This window comes from Camelina sativa, chromosome 8, assembly GCF_030686135.1.
Source record: "Camelina sativa cultivar CO46 ecotype springtype chromosome 8, ASM3068613v1".
NCBI lineage: Eukaryota > Viridiplantae > Streptophyta > Magnoliopsida > Brassicales > Brassicaceae > Camelina > Camelina sativa.
Genome location: NC_141887.1, coordinates 27,320,816 through 27,343,746, shown reverse-complemented (window position 1 = coordinate 27,343,746; position 22,931 = coordinate 27,320,816). Strand labels below are relative to the sequence as shown.

Below are 22,931 nucleotides of genomic sequence, written 5' to 3'. Positions count from 1 at the left end.
TTGCTTTGCTTGTTTTGGTAAAACACCAATATTTGATGGCAATAATTAAATAGAAGTGAAAGACTTTATATTGTTATCGCAATTAAAGTTAAAAACTATGATAAGTATTCACATGTAAAAGGTTTTTAACACATAAAGCAAGTGTACAACATGCTTAACACTAGGATTAATTTTAACTGCTTAAAAAGTTTAACTTGTATATAAATTTGATTGAGATCGTAAATGGGAAGATTAGGACCATAATTTTTTTTTTTTTACCTATGATATAAGATAAGTTGATAACTACATCTCTGTGCCCAATAATCAAAACGACCATCTCACGTAATGGGCTTTAAGTAATCAAAGCCCATTAACTTTTGACAACAAACCGACTTGATAAAACCCTAACTCGCAGTTACTTCACATCTCTCTCTCTCCATCTTTACATCTCTTCCGCCTTTCTCACCGTCGTCGTCTGATCGCTTTAGAGTAACCATGGTTCGTCCTCCGCCGCCTGAGTATCCGATTGTTTTGTTCACAGCTTTCGTTTCTCAGATATATATATATATATATATATATATATATGGGGAGATTTCGATCTCTGACTAATATATTTCTGTGGTTTTTGTTTGAGTAACAGCCTCAGGGAGATTACATAGAGCAACACTACAAGAGGAATGGACGTCGCTTCGACTACTATGAGCGCTTGCGCAAGAAGGAGGCGCGTGAACCTCACAAGCACTCCACCAAGGCTCAGAAGGTTCTCTTATTTCTTCTTCTTCTTCGTTATTCAAATAATTTAGCTACCCTTTTTGCTGATTCAATCTAGTGAAATTGCAGTCTCTAGGTATCAAGGGTAAGATGATTGCTAAGAAGAATTATTCTGAGAAAGCTCTCATGAAGAAAACGTAAGTGATGTTTGATTACTACTAGTATGATGGATTGGTAACAGTTAGAAGAGTCATTGTGGTTTTGTGTATGATGAAATTAGCATGAATTTGCTTACATTTTTGTTTGATTCTTGTTGGGACACAACAGATTGAAAATGCATGAGGAGTCATCATCAAGGCGTAAGGCTGATGAGAATGTTCGGGAAGGAGCTGTTCCTGCTTATCTTCTTGATCGTGAAGAGACCACTCGGGCCAAGGTTTGTTTTTTTTTTTCTTTTTTTCAGTTGAGGTTATCTATAATTCTGAAACTTGATGAGGCAATACATTAACAAGTGTGTTTTTGTGGGTGTTAGGTTCTTAGCAACACCATTAAACAAAAGAGGAAAGAGAAAGCTGGCAAATGGGAGGTCCCTCTTCCTAAGGTGATATATCTCTCTGCTTTTGTATTTGTTTTTTTTCAGTGTTGAATCTCTAACAAATGGGTATAGCTCAAATTCTTCTCTCTTGGCAGCTAATAGCCCTTTCCTTTTACAGGTCCGTCCTGTCGCTGAAGATGAAATGTTCAGAGTGATCCGATCTGGGAAACGAAAAAGTATGTATTTTGCTTTTTTGATCCTGATTTAGCTACTTGTTTTGTCATCACTCTATGTTTGAACACACCTCATCATATAGAGGCTACTAATTCAGGAATTAGCTCTAGACTATAGATTGAGTTTACTCTAGAGTATAATCTATAGTTTGAGTGTATTGGTGGATAGATTTTATTAGTTCTGAATAGTCTGCTTACAACTATTTTTCCCTTTTTGCATCAACTACAGCAAAACAATGGAAGAGGATGGTTACAAAAGCTACATTTGTTGGACCTGCTTTCACAAGGAAGCCTCCAAAGTACGAGCGTTTCATCCGTCCATCTGGATTGCGTTTCACCAAGGCCCACGTCACTCACCCTGAACTAAAGTGCACTTTCTGTCTTGAGATTATTGGAGTTAAGAAGAATCCCAACGGTCCCATGTATACATCACTTGGTGTCATGACCAGGGGAACAATCGTCGAGGTTAGTCCCCAAGCTCTATACATATTAAGGTCTCACTCATCTCACCTATGCTATAGGTGCTAATATCTCAATACGTGAATGGATTTTCAGGTCAATGTGAGTGAGCTTGGTCTTGTTACACCAGCTGGAAAGGTTGTTTGGGGTAAGTGTGGACATATATACTGACTGACTTTTGTGCAAACTGTAAAAAAATGTGTTGGCAGTGCCTTAACTCTCTTTGTTTTGACTTCAGGGAAATACGCTCAAGTGACGAACAACCCCGAGAATGACGGATGTATAAATGCCGTCTTACTTGTGTAAGCAAATGTCCGGCAATGTCAGAGAAGTATGGATAGAGCAGCGAGGATCATGTTAGCTACTGTTTTTTTTTTTGTTCTCTCCAGAAACATTTTTGTGCTATCTTTACGTTTTTTTATATATGGAATCGTTGTGGTAGATCTTCGCATCACATTAACCAGCTCTTGTAGCTTTTTAAGAATCTTATTAATGAAATTTGTTGCTTCTAATGTTCATATTACCGTTACTATTGGGAGCTAATTTGCCTTAAGAACCCCCATATATTTGGTATGACTCAACAGTGAGAACAAAATCGAAAACTTAATAAGTGAAAAATCACTTACACCATACCTGTTACTGACTGCTTCTCACTGCTGCTGCGTCGGGGGAGACCGACAGATACGAGAGTTGGTGTTTTAATTTGCTTTGCTTATATAGATTTTGGATTTGGCAAGTTTGGTTCGGTCTTAGGTTTGAATTTGTCCCGGACCGAGAAATTATTTTGGATTATGTTAAATAAATTAGGTCCAGAGACGAAAGGAACTAATTATTGAAGGGTCAAACCAATGGGAATATGGACAGGCCAACCTGAGCTTTAAGATGATGCTCGAAACTGGGAAGAAGAGGCTTGACCAATTTACAGCGAAACGTAGAGCTAAGGAAAAGAAAGCCAAAGCCAAAGCTAGAGCCAAAGCGGGAGCAGAAGCTGTGAACAGTGCGGACCGCTTGCAACACTTACAAATCTGATCAAAAGTCGTCTTTCTCGTTTTTACTTTTTATGAATAAATTAAAAATAACTCTTGTATTGTTTGTTTGTTATCAACTACAAATTTTAATGAAGTTAATTAAATTTGGGATTTTCTTCAGAAACCAAGTCTGTATTTGTAGCCTATAAATTTGCATCAAAAGTTATCAGTTAATCACACGGTGATCAATTGTGCATATAATTGAAAACAATTAAGTTTCTTACAAGTAGTGTTTTTATTAGAACAATTTTATAAGCCAAGGCAAGGCACAACAAGAAATACAACAGTGATATAAAGCTGGTGAAGCTTCTTAAAGCTTATCTATCACCTTGTGCTTGGTAAAGCTATGGCTGCCAATGGAGGATCAAGTACTTGGAAAAGTCCTGAAGACAGCCTTCTTGTGAGGTCCTCTGCTTCAACTTTGGTAACGTCAGCTCTCATTCCGATATCAGTAGCGTATCTACTAGCACAATACACACCAATCGCTGTAGCCGCCATTCCATAAACGTTAGTTGTAACAAGCCGCATCGGCGTTGACAAAACAGCAGCAATAGGCCCACCTATAATCGAGACAGCCTGACCGCTCTGTCCCATTGTCCTTCCCTCGAGAACCAGCAATCCGGTTTTGCAATATATAGCGAAATCCTCACAGTTGTTCTTGAAAACGTCGTAGCATCCAAACCCGTTTTGAAGGAGGTGTTTGGCACGGTGGACAACTATCTCATTAGGGTCAGCGACAGCGAGTGTACATGTTCCTCCTCGAGCTTTGGCGAGGAAGTGAGCAGCGTTAACAGAGTACTCAAACCGATACAAAACACCACCGGCTAGGAAACAGTTTAGGCATGAGGAAACAACGCCATGACCTTCGTTAGGTGGTACGCAGGTTGGACAGTGGGTGTGGTTTCGAGATGGACCTGAGCTGACTAGTATGAGATCAAGAACAGTCCCGGTTGCAACTTCTTGGCCTCGTCTAGTGAAATGGATGACTCTATCATCTCCAACGTAGACGCCTACACACAAAACGTAAACAAAATTGTGAAAACCATGGAGATATCAGTAACTCAATCCCAACATTGGTGTATCACCCTCAAAGCTTAGCTAGCGCTAGTGAATCAAGCAGTTCAAGAAATATTTATATATATAGACTCTAATAATATCACACTTCAAGTGATCTAAGTTGAAAACATCAAATCCTAATTCATTGAACAAATCCTCACAAACCCTAAAAGATGATCAATTCGACATTTAACAAAAAACAAAAAAATGGAAACTTTGAAAGAAAAAAATTGGGATTTGGAAGACGAGGGTATAGAAGCAAACCGTGATGGGCATAGATGTAAGCAGTCCTCCAGGAGTAGATATGATCCCCAGGTTTCAAAATCGATCTGTCGATCCTGTTATTACACAACAAACAGACGATTTCGTAAGAAAAGGAAGATGATGTGATAAATTAACAAGTTCTCTGGAAAATCAAAGATAGAGAGGGGGAAGACGAAACCTGTTGGAGAGAAGACCCATCGAATGAATGATCGCAGAAGAGAAGAGACGAAGCTGTGACACTCTTATCCTATTCAAAGATACTATAAAAGACAAAACGCGAGAGAATGATGAAATCGTAGTTATTATGCTAATTATGGCTTCCGTTTAACCTCTCTCTCTCTCTCCCATGGCTTTTTCTTCGTCGTTAAGGAAAAAAACAGGACAGGTGTGAACCGAGTGGACATCGCGTGGCATCGTTTCTCTTTTCTTAAGAAACTGGGCCTGTTTGGATAAATATCTAATGGGCCTTTGATTTCCATGGGACTCATAATCGTATCACCAACATTCTCTTTTTTACTTTTGTTATGTTTAGATGTGGGCTTAAAATCAAATTTACTGCACAATTAATAGAGTCAAATAACAAAAGTTAATTTCTACAAAGGAAAAAACTTAAAATCAAATTTACTGCACAATTAATAGAGCCAAATAACAAAAGTTTATTTCTAAAAAGAAAAAAAAAGTCAATACTTGAGGTTTGGATATTTCTTAAATAATAGATATATTGATTACAAAAGAAAATTGTAGTCTATGGATAAATGGGTGTAATTTTTATGAAAAATACCCAATAATTTACCATAGGATCTACATAATATATTATAAGATTCGTAAATTGGTTAACAAAATCACACACCCTTTATTTATTCATAAATTTTTTTTCTAAAATGTAATTGCATTATCCATTAATAAAGATATTTATATATATATATGTAAGTGCTAGTAAGAAGAAAAGAGCTAGTGTGATAATTATCCAATGGTCAAGATATTTTCTTATCCTAAATTTAATGATTAGTCAAAGAAAAAAAGAGATAAGATATAAAAAGTAGATTTTTTTTTAAAATCCTAATCTAGTAATATAAGTTGAGTATTATTCTTTAACATATAAGATTAAAATAAGAACAAATTAAGTGGAATATTATTAATCAAAATTAAAATTGAAAAAAAAACACACAGAGGAAATTTGGAGTGTATAAATATATGATTGATTCATGGCTCGTCTCATCATCTTCTACTACTACTAGTAGTAAGACCAGAGAGAACGTAACCGAAACATAAACACATTTCTCTGACTTTATAACTTTCGCTTTTTTTTAATCTTTAAGCGTTTGAAACGTTAAAAAAAAAAAAAAAAAAAAAAGAGTAATAAGAACCTCAATAATAATATCATCCGTACGCTCTCTCTCTCACTCTCCAGTCACAGACCTTTTCACATTCTCCAGAGATTTACATTTTCTTGGCGATTCTCTCGGAAAAAATCGATTTTGTAATGACGAATTGGTGATACCACAAGACGAAGAAGGGAGAATCGAATTCGATAGATTCGTGTTCTTGATTTTGATTTGTGATTCGAAATAAAATGGATCCGTCGACTTCTAACAGCCGGAAACAACCGAGTCTCCGTCGAAGTCTCTCGACGCCGTCGTTATGTTGCGGAGGATCCACGACGGCTGAGTGTTGCGGGGGTACGACGGCGAGTTTCGCCGCCTTATGTCTTTGCGCTCCTTGCAGCGTCGTGAACCTCGTCGTTCTCGCTTTTTACAAGGTCCCTCGAGGGATCTGCCGCCGCGCAATCCGCCGTATGCGACGGAGAAGGTTAGCGAAAAAAGAGCTTTCGGAGAGTGGAGGAGATTGCGATCAGAGGAAGCTGGGTAAAGTAGGGAGTTCGCATTTCGCTGTTCATCCATTAGAGAGCAAAGACGACGACGACGACGAGGACGGTTTAGATGATGATGAAGCTGTGATTGCATTGGAGAAGGAGATGTGGAACAGATTTCACAGTGGAGGTTTCTGGCGAAGCCTTTCACGACCTGAAACGACGTCGCCTCATTAAGGGGCCCCGGGTGAGGGTTTTTTTTTTTACTATTCTTGTAGATTTGTTAATTGTAAAACCCAAATGTGATCAATGTTGATAGCAATGATGTGTCGTTTCAATTTGTCTATAAGCTTTTTTTCAATCAATCTTTTTTTGGATTTGTGACTTTACAAATGTTGCAGAATTATGAATTTGATGATATAGATTATGTTATCATTATTAGTTCACGTTTCAAATGAGACAGAATTATATATGTATTGTTTAAACCGAAACCAAACTTTGACTATTATTATTAGAAGGTTACAAAACTTGACGGACAGAGGAATCAACTTTGAAAACTTCGTTATTTTTGAAGAGGAATAAGCATTTGGAAATGGAATCTATATACTGAGATGATGATTGAAAAAAATAAAACTTTGTTGTTGGAGATGGATAGCTTTCCTTGGACGAGGTTAATTATGTTTATCCGTACAAAGTAGACCGTCCACTAGGTGAACATCTCTATTCCAACAAGACTTTGTAGACCACTTTTTTTGGAGATACGAAAACTAATAATTACAAGTCAAATCACACTCAAAACTCGAAAGCAAAGCTATATTTTGTATGATGATTAACATTAAAATAACCAGAATAAAATAAGATTACGTGTAGCATGTTCATGATGCGTGAATCTTATTATAGATTCATGGACTAAGTAAACCGTGTTTGATCAAAAGTTTTGGAAACGTACGTAGTCGTGTGTGCACTTCTAGGTTACACAATAATCTATGAATTCACATATACTGATACTAGTATTTGATAATGCAATGAAAACAAAATAAAGAGTTTTAGTTAGCTTGCTTTAGTGAGGAAGTGGAGAAAAGACATACTATTGAGTTTGGAACGTGGCAAACATGCCATAATGAACAGTCTAAGAAGGATCAAACACTGTGAAGAAAACAGTGATTTCGACATTAGAAATAAAGCTAATACCATTAACTAAAACACACAAAACATAAATATTTGAGAGATTAGCTAGTTTTGTTGGGATATGGTATTGAAAGTGTATTTGATTAAGACGTGGTTTAGTTGGGATCATATAAAGAGAAGGATCCAGTACTAGATTCGGAAGAAGCGTGGGATATGGAATATAGCTGGTATAGCTACTACGTATAGGTGTGACAGGATAGGGCTTGAGGGAGAGAGAGAGAGAGAGGGTCACTGAGTCAGGTGGTGAAATAATAAAGGACATTGAGTGAAAAAGAAGTGAATAAAGTTAAGTTATTAGGGTTTCATGTGAGGCCAGAGTACAGTGTGACTCTTCGTGTAAACTGTCCTTTTCTTTCTTTACCCTTTTCTTCTGTTGTGTGTGTGTGTGGGGACCTTCATTGATTTCACAGAGTTCCTACCACACCACTACTTTTCATCTCCATATTTATTGACTCTTCTTTTATTTCCTCTTTTATCTCTATTTATAAATACAAATTTGTTTAGTTTCAATTGTCTTTACACATGAAAATGCAGCTGTGATAAGACAATTCTCCATGAATTTTTGCTATGCGTTGAATCCCATGCACCTTGTCTTAACATTAAGGTTAAAAAAAAAAAATCATACTTTAAGCAAACCTAAACCAATGGAAACTTTGTGATAGCTGTATATATAAGCAACTTTGGACTTTATATATTACTCATTTCTTATTTTTGTACTATTTCACAACTGTGATTTATTTATTTTTTTTAGTTTTTTTTTTGTAGATGTGGCCGGTGGGTAAAGATCGAGTACCTTTAAAAAAAAAAAAAATGTTAATAGACAATGAGTAGTGTTACCTCATATATCTATCAATGTGGTGGTTTTTTAATCATTAATTCCATCTCATTATAGCCCCATAGACATGTTAAGTACTTAGAACTTGATGTTCAAATCTTAATTTCTTTCAAAACAATTTTCTCGCCGTACAAAGACAACCAACCCTGTGCTATAACTAGAAAGCCAAGGTCTGGATACTATTAAAATGACAATGTGGTGTCATCCCCAAAATTGTATTTGCTCAAGTTACAGTATAAAGCATGATAACATGTCGTAAAGTTTGAAAAATCAGGAGAAAATATGAAAAGCGGTTGATTCTATATATGTTGGGTCGAGGATTTTCCATGACCTAAACTGCAATATTGTGAGCTGTAGAGGTGGAAACATATAAAAAGATGAAGAGATTTTATGAGCTCACTTGAAAAACTTAATGTTGAAGATGGAACGTAACTAGTTGTTTTTATAAGAAAGGAGACTTGTTAATATTTTTGTTGTGGAGAGCGAGAAGATCTTTATAGGCTTTACGTGATCCATAGTCATTTTGAAGTGTCACTCCACTTTTGTTTGTTCATTCAACTGTAATTTACTGTCACGAGTCACTAGAAAATGTTTATTTTGCAAAACACATTAACTCTAATTAAGGACTACAATATCATCTGCTTTAGAAAGGATGATACGCATTTGTGAATTCCGTACATATATGATATATGGCTATCCCAAACTTAAAACACTATGATTGATCCCTTACATATGCGATCCCAAACTCCAAATACGTATATATGTCAAAAAGAAAAACTTACCAAGTTCCTGGGTTAACAAAAAAAAAGAAAAAAAAAAATCATCGGAGCTATAACGAAAGAAGAAGATAAATGGACCAAAAGGCCCAAATTGAGCCCATAAAAGATAGCAAGATACTCGCTCCTCCAGTAAAAATGCTAGACGACAAAAAGAAAAGAGAGAGAAAAAACGAAACGCTAGTTTAGTGGCGTGACTCTTACGCGCAAAGATGGGGCGTGGAAGTAAGTTATTCGTTGATGGTCGTCATTACACAATTCACATTCACAAACCTACATACATAGGGGATATATATGTTTACGTAGCAAACCGACAGCTTCCTTTTGAAGCCACGCGTTCTTCGGCTTCCTTCTTTTTGCTTCCAACTCAAAACAGTCACATGCCTCCTTTTTCACCTTTCCCCCCTTCTCCCCTAATTTCACTTTCAAGTTAAGTATATCAATCACACACTTCATTCATTCCCTATACCAAAATCACACATAACTTTTTCCAGCAACAAAAAAAAATAAAAGGGTTTAGAGCCTTAGAGGAAGAAGTACAACTACAAGCCAAGGCCGAGCCGAGTCGAGAAGGTGAGAAAACATCCAAAGTCAGCAACAATTATAAATCTTTTTCTTTCGGGGTGGTCCCATCACCAGGCTGGTTCGAAAAGTCGAAAAAACCCCAATACTACTACACAACATAGACACATAACCAAACTCACATCTCTCTCTCTCTTAACACTTCCACTTGCCATCGCCGACACTTCAAGAAATAGAAAAAAAAAAATAGGAAAAAAAAAAGTAAACTCTTTCACCATTTTTTTTGTTAAAAGGTTTTCATAATTATATAAAAGATCAAGTTTACATAATATAACTAATACAAGCAAAGAAAAAAGAACGAGAACTAGTAACAACGATTAAAAACAAACAAAGACCAAAGAAAAAAGCAGAGCTAAAAGCTTGTCAAGAAACTTAATACAACCAACATTGAAGAAGAGACATCCTCCGCTTCAAGCCCAATTACAACATAAAACTACATTTGTTATTTATGGTGGAGATGATGCTAGTTGCTACTGAAACTGGAGAGACCGAAAGACCTTCATGAAATCGCCGATTTCTCTCTCTCCACAGTTCATAGATTGTACACTGCCAACCTTGAAGGAGAGCAAGTTTTGTATGCTTTGATGCTGAAACTGTTAGCATCCAAAGGAGGATCTGGTCCCAAAGAAGAGGAGGAGATGATATCTTAAGTCTTTGTATCAAACTCCACACTTCAACCGAAAAGGCACATTCGAAAAAATGTGATTTCGAGATTCAGGTGCCAAACCACAAAGAAGACAATCTAACTCAATATCTACTCCCCAAGTAGACAAACGATCAAGAGTTGGGTTGCGATTCAGTATAAATAGCCATGAGTTTATAGCATGCTTTGGAATGACAGCTTTGTGCCACACAAGAGGGGCCCAATATTTTACTTGATTCGAAAACCTAACAACATTCCACACAGCTTTAGAAGAGAAAGATTATTTTATACCGTTTATTGCCCAGACTGGAATATCACTTGCTGATGACATAGTAATGGTAGAGATAAAAGCGTGGAGAAGAACTTGTCTCTCTGATCTGGCACTAGGAAGAGACCATCCATTCTCATTTCTCAAGTCAGCGACAGTTGAAAACAAAGGGATCCCTAAGTGACTAGGCCCATCTGAACCAAGGAAATGGTAGAGAGATCCAAAAGGAGTCCATGGATCCCACCAAAAGAAAGTAGAATCACCATTTCCAATATGGATGCTAAGAAATTTAAGAGCTTTGGAACGAAGCTTAAGTAATTTTCTGAAGTTCCAAGAGTAAGAAGCATTCTTTTCATTGAGTGCCCATAAAGGAGATGTAGAAAAATACCTACTTTTTATCCAGGCCACCCAAAAAGTACCAGCTCTAAAAAACAGCATCCAAAGAAGTTTCAAAGCACATGTTTCGTTCCAACTACTAATGTGCCTCAAAACAAGTCCACCTTCTAACTTAGGGAAGCAAATGTTAAACCAAGACACTTTAGCACCTGAGGGAGTGTCTACCGTTCCATGCCAAAGGAAAGAGCTGCAAAGACTGTTAATTTTTCTAATAACCTTCTTAGGGAGGAAGAACGCACTAGTCCAAAAACCTATAATTCATGGGATAACTGAAGATAAGAGAGTTAACCTACCAGCCAAACTCAGAAACTTATGAGTCCAACCATTCAGTTTCTTCCGAATTTGAGATAGCAAAGGATCATAATCTTTCACTGAAAGCTTTTTGGAACATAGGGAAAGACCTAAGTACCGGACTGGAAGAGTGGAAGAAGTCAAATTAAAAACAGTCTTTAACCGGTTCAAGTTATTCTCACTTACACCGGAACAAAACAAGGAGGTTTTCTCAATATTCATTGTCAAACCAGAGATTTCCTCAAATTTTGCAAGAACATACATAACTCCGTTCAAAGAATGCTCTGATCCCTCTAAGAAAATTAATAAATCATCAGCAAAACATAGATGAATAAGCTGAAGGTCCTCACACCCAGAGTGGTACTTGAAAGATCCTTCTAGAGCAGTTTATTCAACATTAAGGATAACACATTCATTATCATAACGAACAGAATTGGGGATAAAGGATCCCCTTGGCGCAGACCCGTCCTTCCTTTAAAGAAAAGCCTGAAGTAACTCCATTGATACTAATACTGAAAGACGGAGAACACACACAAGCTCTGATCCAGTTAATGAAAATAAGAGGAACCTTATAAGCCTGAAGAGAATCAAGAAGAAAGTCCCATCTAACTGAATCAAAAGCTTTTGAGATGTCAACTTTGAGTGTGATTCTTTCTCCACCAGAATTAAGATGATAACCTTGCATAATTTCTGAAGCAAGAAGCACATTCTCTATTATAAGCATGTCTTTTACAAATGCGGTTTGGTTTGGAAGTATAAGGTCAGGAAGCAGACTATTTAATTTGTCTAACAAGAGACGAGATATGAGCTTGTAAACCGTATTAAGACAAGAGATGGGTCTGAAGTCCTTCAATTCAACAGCCCATGGCCTCTTTGGAACTAGGATAAGAGATGTGGAATTTAAGGCAGTTGGGATAAAGGAATCATGAAAGAACTGGAGTACACTCAATGTTAATTCCTGCCCAATAATAGACCATGTAGTCTTGAAGAACTCTACAGGAAATCCATCTGGTCCTGGTGTTTTATTGAGAGGCAACTTGAGAAGACAAGCTCTTATAGCTTCAGCAGAGAAAGGAGAGGAGAGAGAAGATTGCTGCTCAATCGAACAAGTTGTATGGATTAAAGAACTAAGGAGCTCAGGTAAATCAGGACAAAATCTGCGTCTAACTGAACGTAGGATCCCAGCAAAATAGCCGATAGCTAGAGCATGAGTTTCTTGGAGAGATGAAGTGAAAGATCCATCCGGTTTCAACAGAAATTTGATGGCATTTCTAGCATTCCTAGCCGTAGTAACATTATGGAAAAAAGAATTATTAAAGTCACCTTCACCCAACCATTGTAGATGAGACTTTTGTCTGTAAAAACTCTCCTCCGCAAGACTAAGATGCAACCACCCCTCCAAAGCTAATTTTTCATTCTGAATATTGATCTGAGAAGGGACATTCAAAACTAACAGTTGAAGATCATTAAGCTTGGAGTGAGCCTCAACAACTCTCTTTTCTAAGCCACTTAAATTGTTCTTCATCAAATCTTTTATAGGCTTTTTCATCATTTTCAGCTTGAAACAGAAGTCTTTAAGAGTAAGAATTGATATACCAACATGTGTCCAAGCTTCCATAACAGAATCCAGAAAACTTGGATGCTTTGTTAAAAGCGAAAAAAAAATAAATGGCCTAGTACCATAAGACGGAGGAGGCGAGATGATCTTTATATGGCCAAGTGTATGATCAGAGAACTCATGGGCTTGAAAGGTACAAAAACTAAAAGGGAATCTTAGCACCCAACAACTATTCACCAAGCATCTATCTAGTTTTTTCCCAATCGGATCTCCTGATCTTTTGTTCGTCCAAGAAAATTTAGGTCCACAAAAGGGAAGATCAAAGAGACCTAAGTCAGCTAAACAGTCTCCAAACATACGCATACCTCTTGTAGAGCTGACCGTATTATTATTTGAGGTTTCTGCTGGACTAAGAATCTCATTGAAATCCCCATTAATCATCCACGGCTTGTTTGCTAAACAGAGAGATGTGTATCTATCATGAAGTGAACTCCAAAGCTTTTACCTTTCCTCTTCCTTGGTAGATGCATAAACCGCTGTGTAAATAAGAACTGACCCATCCTCCAAAGAAACCTCACAAGTAATTGACTGAAGGTCAACAAAAAGAACTGTTGCTTTAGTCGGAGCTTTGAAAAATGATCCAAATCTTTCCTAACTCCGAGAACTGGTAATTAGACAAAAGAGACCACTCTGAACCAAGAACTGACATAATAAAATCCTTTCTAGCTTCTTTAACATGTGTCTCCAACAAAGCTCCAAAAGTGACAGGACGACTACGGAACCAGTTATAAAGAGGTCGATGCTTTGAAAAATCATTAAGACCTCGCACATTCCAAAAAAAATGTCTGACATATAAACAAATTATGGAGTGTGACGCTTCTCTCTTTGCAGGGAGAGAACGCCACCTTGAGCAGGTGAGATTTGGTCATACCTTCTTCTCTTTGATTTCTTATCTTTGGAGGAGGCTGAAGAGGGAGAAGAACCGTAGAGAACCAGCGAAGAAGACATCTCACCTAAGACCAAAGCATTTTCCTCTACTGATAACAGTTCAGAAGGGTTTGAGATGGAAGTAGAAGGTTGAACTACTGAGAGTAAAGGCGAGGAGAGAATACTAGGGGTGGCCAATTCAGGCAACTGAACAGAATTGGTCGAAGCTACATCCAAGTCCACAGAAGAACATTCATGAGCAAGGGGTAACCCAGATGGAACGGAAACAGAGGGAGCTCTGATAACCTGAGAGGAAGTAGGTAAATCTTCTTTTCCATGAACCATAGAATCTGAAGTAGGGGTCGAAACTTGTTTAACATGGCCTTCAGACACGGGTTTCCAAACCTGTTGCTTTTCCACATGAGTTGATGAAGAAGCATTATTTCCAGGTCCTTTGGGGGTTTGCTTCTCTTTTCCAGCCAAAGAAGATTGCATATGTGAATTAATAGCAGTAGGACAAAGTGAAGCTTTATGTCCAATTTCATTGCAAAGAGGACAAAGAGGAGGTAACCAAGGGTAAGAGACATTAAGAAGCAAGACCTGTCCATCATCTCGTTCTATTTCCAATACCGATGGAAGAGGTTTCATAAGATCTACAATTACTTTTACCTCGGCAGAGTTGACACTAGTGAAAGGTTTATGATCCACTGCTCGCCCCAACGGCCTACAAATGATACTTAAACCCTCTGGAGTGATTAAATCAAAAGGGATATCCTTAATAGATGCCCAAACTGGCGCTTTCACTAATGAAGGAAGATTAAAACTGAATTCTGACTTCCAAACCGTGACAAAGAACAGAGAGTCACCTACATGCCATAATTCATGTTGCAGCACCCTATTCCTTAACGATGGAGAGGGGATATGGAATAGAAAAGCATTGGAGGTCAGTTTATGAACTGTGACTCTTTTATCTTTACCCCACAGAAAGTTTAAAACACCCTAAATCTTCCCATAAGATGGAGCCGTTCCATAGAAGATGCCCACAATAAAATTTTCATGAAGCTTTGCACCTTTTTCAAACATAGAATTTGAAACTTTAACCCGAGGGCGACCTTAGGTAGACATAGAAATCGGAGCTGATGAAACAGGAATCTTACCCGAAGAAGTAAGATTTTTTGCCCAATTAAACCCTGAGTCGGTAACACCAGGCGAAGAAGCTTGTCCGGGATAGGGAGGAAGAGACGAATTGTCTCTAACCAGAGAAGAAGGAACCGCTCCGAGAACTCCTTTCTTAAAGGGAATAGTATTAATTGGCTGCGGAAGAGAGGAAGAAGAAGACAGATCTGATATCTCTGCATCGACAAAATGAGGAAACTGAACCGGTAAAAAAGAACCAGAGAAAGGAGAAGAAAAATCTGGAGAAGTCGGCGGAAGGGGAGAAGGCGGAACTTCTGCCATCGAAAAAACAAAGCTTAACAGTGCTAAAATCAGACCCGAAAAAAAATCGCTTCTGATTTTCACTAGACGTCACTTTTTTTGTGTCTACTTTTTTTGTGTTCACCATAAAAAAAGAAAGAAAGAAAATTTATTCTTCCATCTTTCTGATAATCGGATCTTACAGAGAGAGCTCCATGGATCGCCGCATCTATGGTGGCTCCGCCGTCATTCATCTCTTTCTCTTCTTTTTCTTCCTAATCTCCTCTACCGCATCATCTGCATTACCCAAGAGCACGAATCTTTCTTCCGGGTCAGGTCAGATCAACTCCAACTCCGTCCTCGTAGCTCTTCTCGACTCTCGTTACACTGAGCTAGCTGAGCTCGTCGAAAAAGCTCTTCTCCTTCAGACACTCGAAGACGCCGTTGGTCTTCACAATATTACCATATTTGCCCCTCGCAATGAAGCTCTTGAGCGTGACCTTGACCCTGAGTTCAAGCGGTTCTTGCTCCAGCCAGGTAATCTCAAATCTCTACAAACACTCCTCATGTTCCACATTATACCCAATCGGGTCGGGTCGGACCAATGGCCCTCAGAAGAATCGGGTCGGGTCAAGCACCACACGCTTGGTAACGATCAGGTTCACTTGAGCAACGGAAACGGTAAGAAGATGGTGGATTTAGCTGAGATTATCCGACCCGATGACTTGACCCGACCCGATGGATTGATCCACGGGATCGAGCGGCTTCTCATCCCTCGCTCCGTTCAAGAAGATTTCAATCGCCGCCGTAGCCTCCAGTCAATCTCCGCCGTCTTACCCGAAGGTGCTCCGGAGGTTGACCCTAGAACCAACCGTCTCAAGAAACCAACCGCTCCAGTCCCCGCCGGATCTCCACCGGCTCTTCCGATCCAATCCGCCATGGCTCCTGGTCCGTCTCTAGCTCCGGCGCCAGCTCCTGGACCTGGAGGCAAGCACCACCACTTCGACGGTGAAGCTCAAGTCAAAGATTTCATCCACACACTGTTACATTACGGCGGATACAACGAGATGGCAGACATTCTCGTGAATCTGACGTCACTCGCGACGGAGATGGGTCGGTTGGTGTCAGAAGGCTATGTTTTAACGGTTCTGGCTCCCAACGACGAAGCTATGGCGAAATTGACCACGGATCAGCTGAGTGAGCCAGGAGCGCCGGAGCAGATTGTGTATTACCATATTATCCCTGAGTATCAGACGGAGGAGAGTATGTACAATTCTGTTCGGAGATTTGGCAAGGTTAAGTTCGATACGCTGCGTTTTCCTCACAAGGTTGCGGCTAAGGAAGCTGATGGTTCGGTTAAGTTTGGTGACGGTGAGAGGTCGGCTTATTTGTTCGATCCTGATATTTATACCGACGGTCGGATTTCGGTTCAGGGGATTGATGGTGTTTTGTTTCCTCAAGAGGAGGAGATCGTTGAATCGGTTAAGATACCGGTTAAGAAAGTTGTTCAGCCAAGAAGAGGTATGTTCTCTTTTTGTTATTGGTCTTTTGTCTAGTGTTTGATTGATCTGACTTCAGTAGTCTTTAGTATAGTTTGAATGAGCAATGAGATCTTGAGAATGTTAGGGTGTGTAAGAACAAGGTTAGGGTCCAAGAACGTAAGATGAGTCTAGTAATTTGAACAAGATTAGGGTTCGAAGAATGTTAGATGCGTCTAGCCGAGCAAACTGAATAGATTCCGGATGCTGCAATTACGAGCAAGAGGTGTAGATTAGAGGCGTGTTAGGAAAGTAAAAATTTATGAGACTATTGAATGATATCAAACCACAAGCAAGAATCAAAGAAGGGTTAAGTTATTGTTATTTTGTGTGTGTTTTGGTCATAGCCATTAACTAGCTGGCTATTAGCATCTTGTCATGTTTCCTACCTTCAATATGTTTGTTAGGTAAAAAAAATTGGGTATTTTATTTAAAGCTGTTTGTAAAGTACAAATCTAGAATATTATTATAATTAAGGTGACAATTATGGACAGATTAGAGTGTGTGTGTGTGATTGACTTTGACCTAATAAAGGTGTTACTGTTGTGATTGAAACAAACAGGGAGATTGTTGGAAGTAGCATGTAGCATGCTTGGTGCTTTTGGCAAGGACACTTACCTTAGCAAATGCCGGTGAATTCTCAAACCCGCCAAAGAATTGATGTAAACACATTCAAAAAGGTTTGTTTCTTACGATTCGATTGTTCATTGATCCGTTCAAGCGATTACTGTTGTAAACGGGAATTCATGTATTTCCACTTTGCACAGCTGATTGAAGGGTTTGGCCTTGGATGAATAGAAAACGAAGAGAGGACCAACAACAACGTTTCAAAAAACACCAAACTTCTATGGAATGGAGAAGGATGGTGGGTTTGTTGAGTTCTATTTTTCTTCATTTCTTAAATATATATTTTTGGGGGGTGTTTTGGTTTGGTCTTTGGATTATGAATACTGTAATTAGATATATCAATCATTCTTTAATTAATTTGGTGGTGTATGAGAGAGAGAATTGAGAGTACCATAAATAAAAAAAGGGAGAACAAAGACTTTTTTTTCTCTCACCTTTAGGATTTGTTGTTTTGGAGTCCTTTGTTTGGCTTTTACTACAGGGAAAGTATAATTCCAGTTGGTATGGTAAGAGAATCATAATTAAATTTATAGTCATCACTATGATTACAATGTCTCTCACTCTGACTTTATTATCTTTGGGAGAATGTATTCTAAACATATTTGGTAGAATAATTAATCACGTGGATAATGAGTTGGCTATGGCTGTGTTTTATTGATTATTGGAGGACAAAGCACAAACCTAGCTGTCTGTCTTTGTGGTCAAGTTTCTTGTGAGAAATATCAAGTCTTTGATACTGAAGTTGTCTGAAATATTTGTTTTCTCCATGTGGTCTCTCATCGATGCTCCCTCAATTATTTGTTGTGTTTCCTATGATGCCTTTTTTTTTTGTTCTTCAATCAAAGCCAGGACCAATTTGTGCCATAATGCATAGTCTATAAACAGCAAAATCTAATACCATCCATCACCCTACATATAATAATATGACCCGTTATTGTAACATTTCACAGTTTTAAGTTGTGTTTTACTTTTCACAACTGTTTTGACTTTTGATGACGACAAAAAAAACAACTGATTTGACTTTTGAGTTTTGTTAACATCATCACAGTAGATGTTGGAATTGAGTAAGAGCAATGAAAGCCTTGTTTCGATTAAAGTCCTGCTCTTTTGATCCAACTCGAAGGAACCCACTCGTTTCTTTCTCAGGTTTCTCAAAGTCATCGAAATATAGTAAAACCCGTGACACCCCATCGAAGATCCAAGCAGAAGCTGCTGCTCTCACCTCACTCTTCAATGAGATTACTGAGATTTTAGGATCGGATGTTGTCAAACCAGATGAGACTACGCAGCTCAGATCTCATGAGTCAGGACCACCAGTATGTGGTGGTGGTGATAGAGCATCAGTTTCTTGCACGCAAGGTGTTCGTGAAAATGCCGCAACGCTATTTTCAGGCGAGAATGAAGAAGAGGCTCAGCAAGTTGTTCTTGAAGAAGTCGACGTCAGCCATGTGGTTCATCAGATTACGAGTGTCGTCAGGGCAGATGACGATATCGTTTCCATGGAGGAGAGGTTAGAGAAACTGAGTTTTCGGTTTGAACCGGAGATAGTAGAGAATGTACTGAAGAGGTGCTTCAAGGTTCCTCATTTGGCTCGGAGGTTCTTTGATTGGGTGAAAGACAAGGATGGTTTTTCACATAGAGTTGGAATATACAACACCATGTTAAGCATAGCTGGGGAAGCCAAAGATCTCGATATGGTTGACGAACTGGTTAAAGAAATGGAGAAGAACGCTTGTGGTAAGGATATTAGGACATGGACTATTCTTATCTCAGTGTACGGGAAAGCCAAAAAGATTGGGAAAGGGCTTCTAGTTTTTGAGAAGATGAGAAAAAGTGGTTTCGAACTCGATGCTGCAGCTTACAATATCATGGTTAGGTCTCTATGTATCGCCGGTAGAGGTGATCTTGCGCTTGAGTTCTATAAAGAAATGATGGAAAAGGATATTACTTTTGGATTGAGAACGTATAAGATGCTACTGGATTGTATAGCGAAATCAGAGGATGTTGATGTAGCTCAGTCCATTGCAGATGACATGGTTAGGATATGTGAGATATCAGAACATGAGGCTTTTGGTTATTTGCTCAAGAGTTTTTGTGTTTCAGGTAAGATAAAAGAAGCGTTGGAACTGATCCGCGAGCTGAAAAACAAGGAAGTGTGCATAGACGCTAAATATTTTGAGATCTTGGTTAAAGGGCTTTGCAGAGCCAATAGAATGGTAGATGCTCTAGAGATTGTTGATATAATGAAGAGAAGGAAATTGGATGACTCAAATGTTTATGGGATTATTATCAGTGGGTATCTCAGGCAAAACGATGTTTCTAAAGCACTTGAACAGTTTGAGGTTATAAAAAATTCAGGGCATACACCTAGAGTTTCTACGTACACTGAGATTATGCAACACCTTTTCAAGTTGAAACAGTTTGATAAGGGTAGCAACTTATTCAGTGAGATGATAGAGAATGGAATTGAGCCTGACAGTGTCGCTATCACAGCAGTGGTTGCTGGTTATTTGGGCCAAAACCGAGTAGCAGAGGCATGGAAAGTGTTTAGCAGCATGGAGGAAAAGGGCATCAAACCGACATGGAAATCTTATTCGATCTTTGCAAAGGAGCTCTGCAGATCAGCAAAATATGATGAGGTCCTAAAGCTACTTAATCAGATGCACGCCTCCAAGATAGCTATTAGGAATGATATGTTCTCTTGGGTTATCTCTAGTATGGAGAAAAATGGTGAAAAGGAGAAAATTAGACTTGTCAAAGAAATCCAGAAAAAATGCAATTTCTATTGTCAAGAACAACCAAACGGATATGACAAAGAAGAATTTAGGCAAGAGGATGAGCTTGTTCAAGAGTCAGATCGTCCACCAGCTTCTTCTTCTGTTGATAAAATAAAGGTACAAGAAATTTGTCGTATGTTATCATCCTCTCGTGACTGGGAGAGAACCAAAGAATCTCTAGAAGAATCGACAGTTGAGTTCACGCCAGAACTGGTAGTTGAGGTTCTACGTAATGCTAAGATACAAGGCAACGCTGTTTTACGTTTCTTTTCATGGGTGGGAAAGAGAAATGGCTATAAGCACAGTTCCGAGGCATACAACATGAGCATCAAAGTTGCAGGATGTGGGAAAGATTTTAACCAGATGAGAAGTCGGTTTTACGAGATGAGAAGACAAGGCTGCTTGATAACACAAGATACATGGGCAATCATGATAATGCAGTATGGTAGAACCGGTCTTACCAACATTGCTATCAGAACGTTCAAGGAAATGAAAGATATGGGTCTGATCCCGAGCTCTTCGACCTTCAAGTGTTTAATTACAGTTCTTTGCGAGAAGAAAGGCAGGAACGTAGAGGAAGCCACCAGAACATATCGCGAGATGATTCATTCAGGTTTTGTCCCAGATAGAGGACTAGTCCAAGACTACTTGGGATGCTTATGTGAAGTTGGTAACACCAAGGAAGCAAAAACTTGTTTGGATTCTCTCTGCAAGATAGGCTTCTCAGTCCCTGTGGCCTACTCCATTTACATAAGAGCTCTTTGTCGAATTGGAAAACTAGAGGAAGCTCTATCAGAATTAAACAATTTTGAAGGAGAGAAATCGTTACTAGATCAGTATACTTATGGAAGCATTGTTCATGGTTTATTGCTGAGAGGACAGTTACAAGAAGCATTGGCTAAAGTGAATTCCATGAAGGAAATGGGAATAAAACCTAGTGTTCATGTTTACACATCTCTGATTGTTCACTTCTTCAAGGAGAAACAGCTCGATAAGGTTCTCGAGACATGTCAGGAAATGGAAGAAGAAGGCTGTGAACCTTCAGTTGTTACATATACGGCAATGATCTGTGGGTACATGAACCTGGGAAAAGTGGAAGAGGCTTGGAAAGCATTCCGCAATATGGAAGAGAAAGGGACTTCACCAGATTTTACAACATACAGTAAGTTCATAAACTGTTTGTGCCAAGCAGGCAAATCTGAAGATGCGCTGAAGCTTCTGTCAGAGATGCTGGATAAGGGTATTGCTCCAAGCACTATCAATTTCCGGACAGTTTTCTATGGGCTAAACAGAGAAGGCAAGCAGGATATTGCCCGGATTGTTCAACAGAAGAAGTCGGCTTTAGTAGCACAGCGAAAGGTATCCACATGACCTCTTTCTCTCTGACAAATTACTGTAGTTCTGTATCAATGGATAGAACCTCATACAAATGGATCTAATCAAATCTTTTTCTTAGCAACGAAATCTGCAAATGCTCTTATTACAAAGTCCTCTGTTCTTTATAACTAAACCAAGATACTGTAGTTAGGAGCCATGATGTGTTCCCTTCAAATGTGACCGGTAAGGCTATGAGGCAAACATATAAATTAAAAAGTGTTCATTTTAAAGGAGGACTACTTTGCCTCATAGCTTCTTCACAATTTCTTCACAGGCTCGTTCGTAATAGGTCATTCTCTGTATGCATTTTACAGCTTCATCAAACCTTTGGCTTTCAAACGCTTCGACAAAAGAGTCAGACCACTGCTTCAGTTTCTCTTGTACCTAGAGGAAAACAAAAAAATCACATTGATTAGATCAGTCTAGTGTATTCAACCAGTGACCAACGCTGCAGATTTTAAGGTGTTTGGAAAGCTAACAAAGTTAACGAAAGACCAAGGCATTAGGCATCTGAAGGAAGCTAGATCAATCAGGAATTTTCAAGGTACCTGGGATTGGATCTGGTTTAACGATACTGAACCATCTGCTTCTGATATGGCCTCTCTGAGTTCCATAATCTAAACACCATTTTCAATGAATAAAAACTAAGTGAATGTGTTTATTTATATGACTGACATGTATTTGAGAACCTTTACGGTAGCAGAGAAAGTTCAAGCTAATATTTTGCAAGTGGATCCACTTACCTCCATTAACAATGTTGGGTCTGTTATTGTTTCTTCTTCATTGACATTTACGCCACTCAGCTTCATCTGCATAACCAAATCAAATAGTTTCAGAAAAAACACTGCAGCTTTTGAGAATCCTTAACACACAATGGCAATAGTGAAGAAGAGCTCTTACTATATACATTGCTCTAGACAGCCGCTTGGTTAATGTCCGACATGCTTCAGTCACCTTAGCAGACTGATCAGCCGCGTAATCTCTTTCTTTCTGTTAACAAAGCAAAAGCTAAGTTTAAGAGAAGATGAGTAATAACATCAACATCAAAAGAGAATGTTACAAACAAAAGAGACCTGGGATTTGTTGTGAACTAAATCAGGATGTAGCTTCTTTTGCCAATCTTTGTACTTGCCTTCAAGGCTTCCAGGGCTTATCTCATACTTCCTCTCCCTAATTACAGAGAGAACAAGACAAATACGTTATTGAATGAGAAATTTCAAAACCCAAATTCAAAGGTCTCATCTTTTACATGATGTAATCAGCTATCTAGTTGAATCCAACTAAAAATCTAAACTTGGCTCAAACCCTAGATTCTAATTATACTTACAAGCCAAATATCTGAAAGTAATCGACGGAATCATCAACAGGTTGAATGCTACGGCATGAGTTACAGAACAAAAACGCAGCTTTCTCGCCACAGTTCCAGCAGCCGGAGCTTGTCTTCCCGGTTCCAGATTCCGAGCTGAAAGATCTCCCGGGAAATCGGAGTCGACCCGCGAGAGCCTCAGCTAAAGAAGAATGATGTTGCAGAGACTCGCGACGCAATTGGGTTTGTGATTGAATCGTAGCGAGTGGATTACACCGTGAAGTTGAAGGATGTGTTCGTCTGAAAAGGGTGGAGAAGGAAGCCACCAGCGTCTTTGTTTTCTTCATTACG

At 38.8% G+C, this 22,931-nt stretch overlaps 7 protein-coding genes across 8 annotated transcripts; 4 read left to right on the top strand and 3 right to left on the bottom strand.

Annotated features, from left to right (window-relative positions):
* The first annotated feature begins 294 nt into the window (after nucleotides 1-294).
* LOC104708470 (uncharacterized) lies at nucleotides 295-2,429 on the top strand. Its single transcript, XM_010425046.2, has 9 exons — nucleotides 295-477; nucleotides 620-739; nucleotides 820-887; nucleotides 1,018-1,126; nucleotides 1,223-1,291; nucleotides 1,404-1,461; nucleotides 1,688-1,923; nucleotides 2,014-2,065; nucleotides 2,156-2,429. The coding sequence occupies exons 1-9, from the start codon at nucleotides 475-477 to the stop codon at nucleotides 2,221-2,223; spliced, it is 783 nt and encodes a 260-aa protein (XP_010423348.1). The 5' UTR covers nucleotides 295-474; the 3' UTR covers nucleotides 2,224-2,429.
* A 698-nt stretch (nucleotides 2,430-3,127) lies between these two features.
* Nucleotides 3,128-4,683, bottom strand: LOC104708469 (protein LEAD-SENSITIVE 1). Its single transcript, XM_010425045.2, has 3 exons — nucleotides 4,444-4,683; nucleotides 4,266-4,339; nucleotides 3,128-3,955 (listed from the first exon to the last, which is right to left on the bottom strand). The coding sequence occupies exons 1-3, from the start codon at nucleotides 4,461-4,463 to the stop codon at nucleotides 3,270-3,272; spliced, it is 780 nt and encodes a 259-aa protein (XP_010423347.1). The 5' UTR covers nucleotides 4,464-4,683; the 3' UTR covers nucleotides 3,128-3,269.
* A 762-nt stretch (nucleotides 4,684-5,445) lies between these two features.
* Nucleotides 5,446-6,530, top strand: LOC104708468 (uncharacterized). Its single transcript, XM_010425044.3, has one exon. The coding sequence runs from the start codon at nucleotides 5,839-5,841 to the stop codon at nucleotides 6,310-6,312; it is 474 nt and encodes a 157-aa protein (XP_010423346.1). The 5' UTR covers nucleotides 5,446-5,838; the 3' UTR covers nucleotides 6,313-6,530.
* A 3,849-nt stretch (nucleotides 6,531-10,379) lies between these two features.
* LOC147940530 (uncharacterized) lies at nucleotides 10,380-14,997 on the bottom strand. Its single transcript, XM_087461338.1, has 8 exons — nucleotides 14,697-14,997; nucleotides 13,544-14,405; nucleotides 13,299-13,385; nucleotides 13,118-13,200; nucleotides 11,518-13,067; nucleotides 11,419-11,431; nucleotides 11,057-11,347; nucleotides 10,380-11,014 (listed from the first exon to the last, which is right to left on the bottom strand). The coding sequence occupies exons 1-8, from the start codon at nucleotides 14,995-14,997 to the stop codon at nucleotides 10,380-10,382; spliced, it is 3,822 nt and encodes a 1,273-aa protein (XP_087317464.1).
* LOC104708467 (fasciclin-like arabinogalactan protein 17) lies at nucleotides 12,686-17,562 on the top strand. The gene is made up of 3 exons (XM_087461985.1): nucleotides 12,686-16,476; nucleotides 17,056-17,173; nucleotides 17,261-17,562. The coding sequence occupies exons 1-2, from the start codon at nucleotides 15,171-15,173 to the stop codon at nucleotides 17,127-17,129; spliced, it is 1,380 nt and encodes a 459-aa protein (XP_087318111.1). The 5' UTR covers nucleotides 12,686-15,170; the 3' UTR covers nucleotides 17,130-17,173; nucleotides 17,261-17,562.
* Nucleotides 17,563-17,867: 305 nt separating this feature from the next.
* Nucleotides 17,868-21,973, top strand: LOC104708465 (putative pentatricopeptide repeat-containing protein At5g06400, mitochondrial). Of its 2 annotated transcripts, XM_010425041.3 has the most exons (3): nucleotides 17,868-21,256; nucleotides 21,589-21,654; nucleotides 21,819-21,973. In XM_010425041.3, exons 1-3 carry the CDS (start codon nucleotides 18,194-18,196, stop codon nucleotides 21,879-21,881), a joined length of 3,192 nt encoding a protein of 1,063 aa, XP_010423343.3. In that variant the 5' UTR covers nucleotides 17,868-18,193; the 3' UTR covers nucleotides 21,882-21,973. The 2 variants fall into 2 exon arrangements, with proteins under 2 accessions (XP_010423343.3, XP_010423344.2); XM_010425042.3 differs by lacking the exons at nucleotides 21,589-21,654; nucleotides 21,819-21,973 and adding an exon at nucleotides 21,354-21,504.
* On the bottom strand, nucleotides 21,937-22,927 carry LOC104709912 (iron-sulfur cluster co-chaperone protein HscB homolog). The gene is made up of 5 exons (XM_019228839.1): nucleotides 22,602-22,927; nucleotides 22,348-22,444; nucleotides 22,175-22,264; nucleotides 22,018-22,083; nucleotides 21,937-21,963 (listed from the first exon to the last, which is right to left on the bottom strand). Exons 1-5 carry the CDS (start codon nucleotides 22,925-22,927, stop codon nucleotides 21,937-21,939), a joined length of 606 nt encoding a protein of 201 aa, XP_019084384.1.
* Nucleotides 22,928-22,931: the final 4 nt, after the last annotated feature.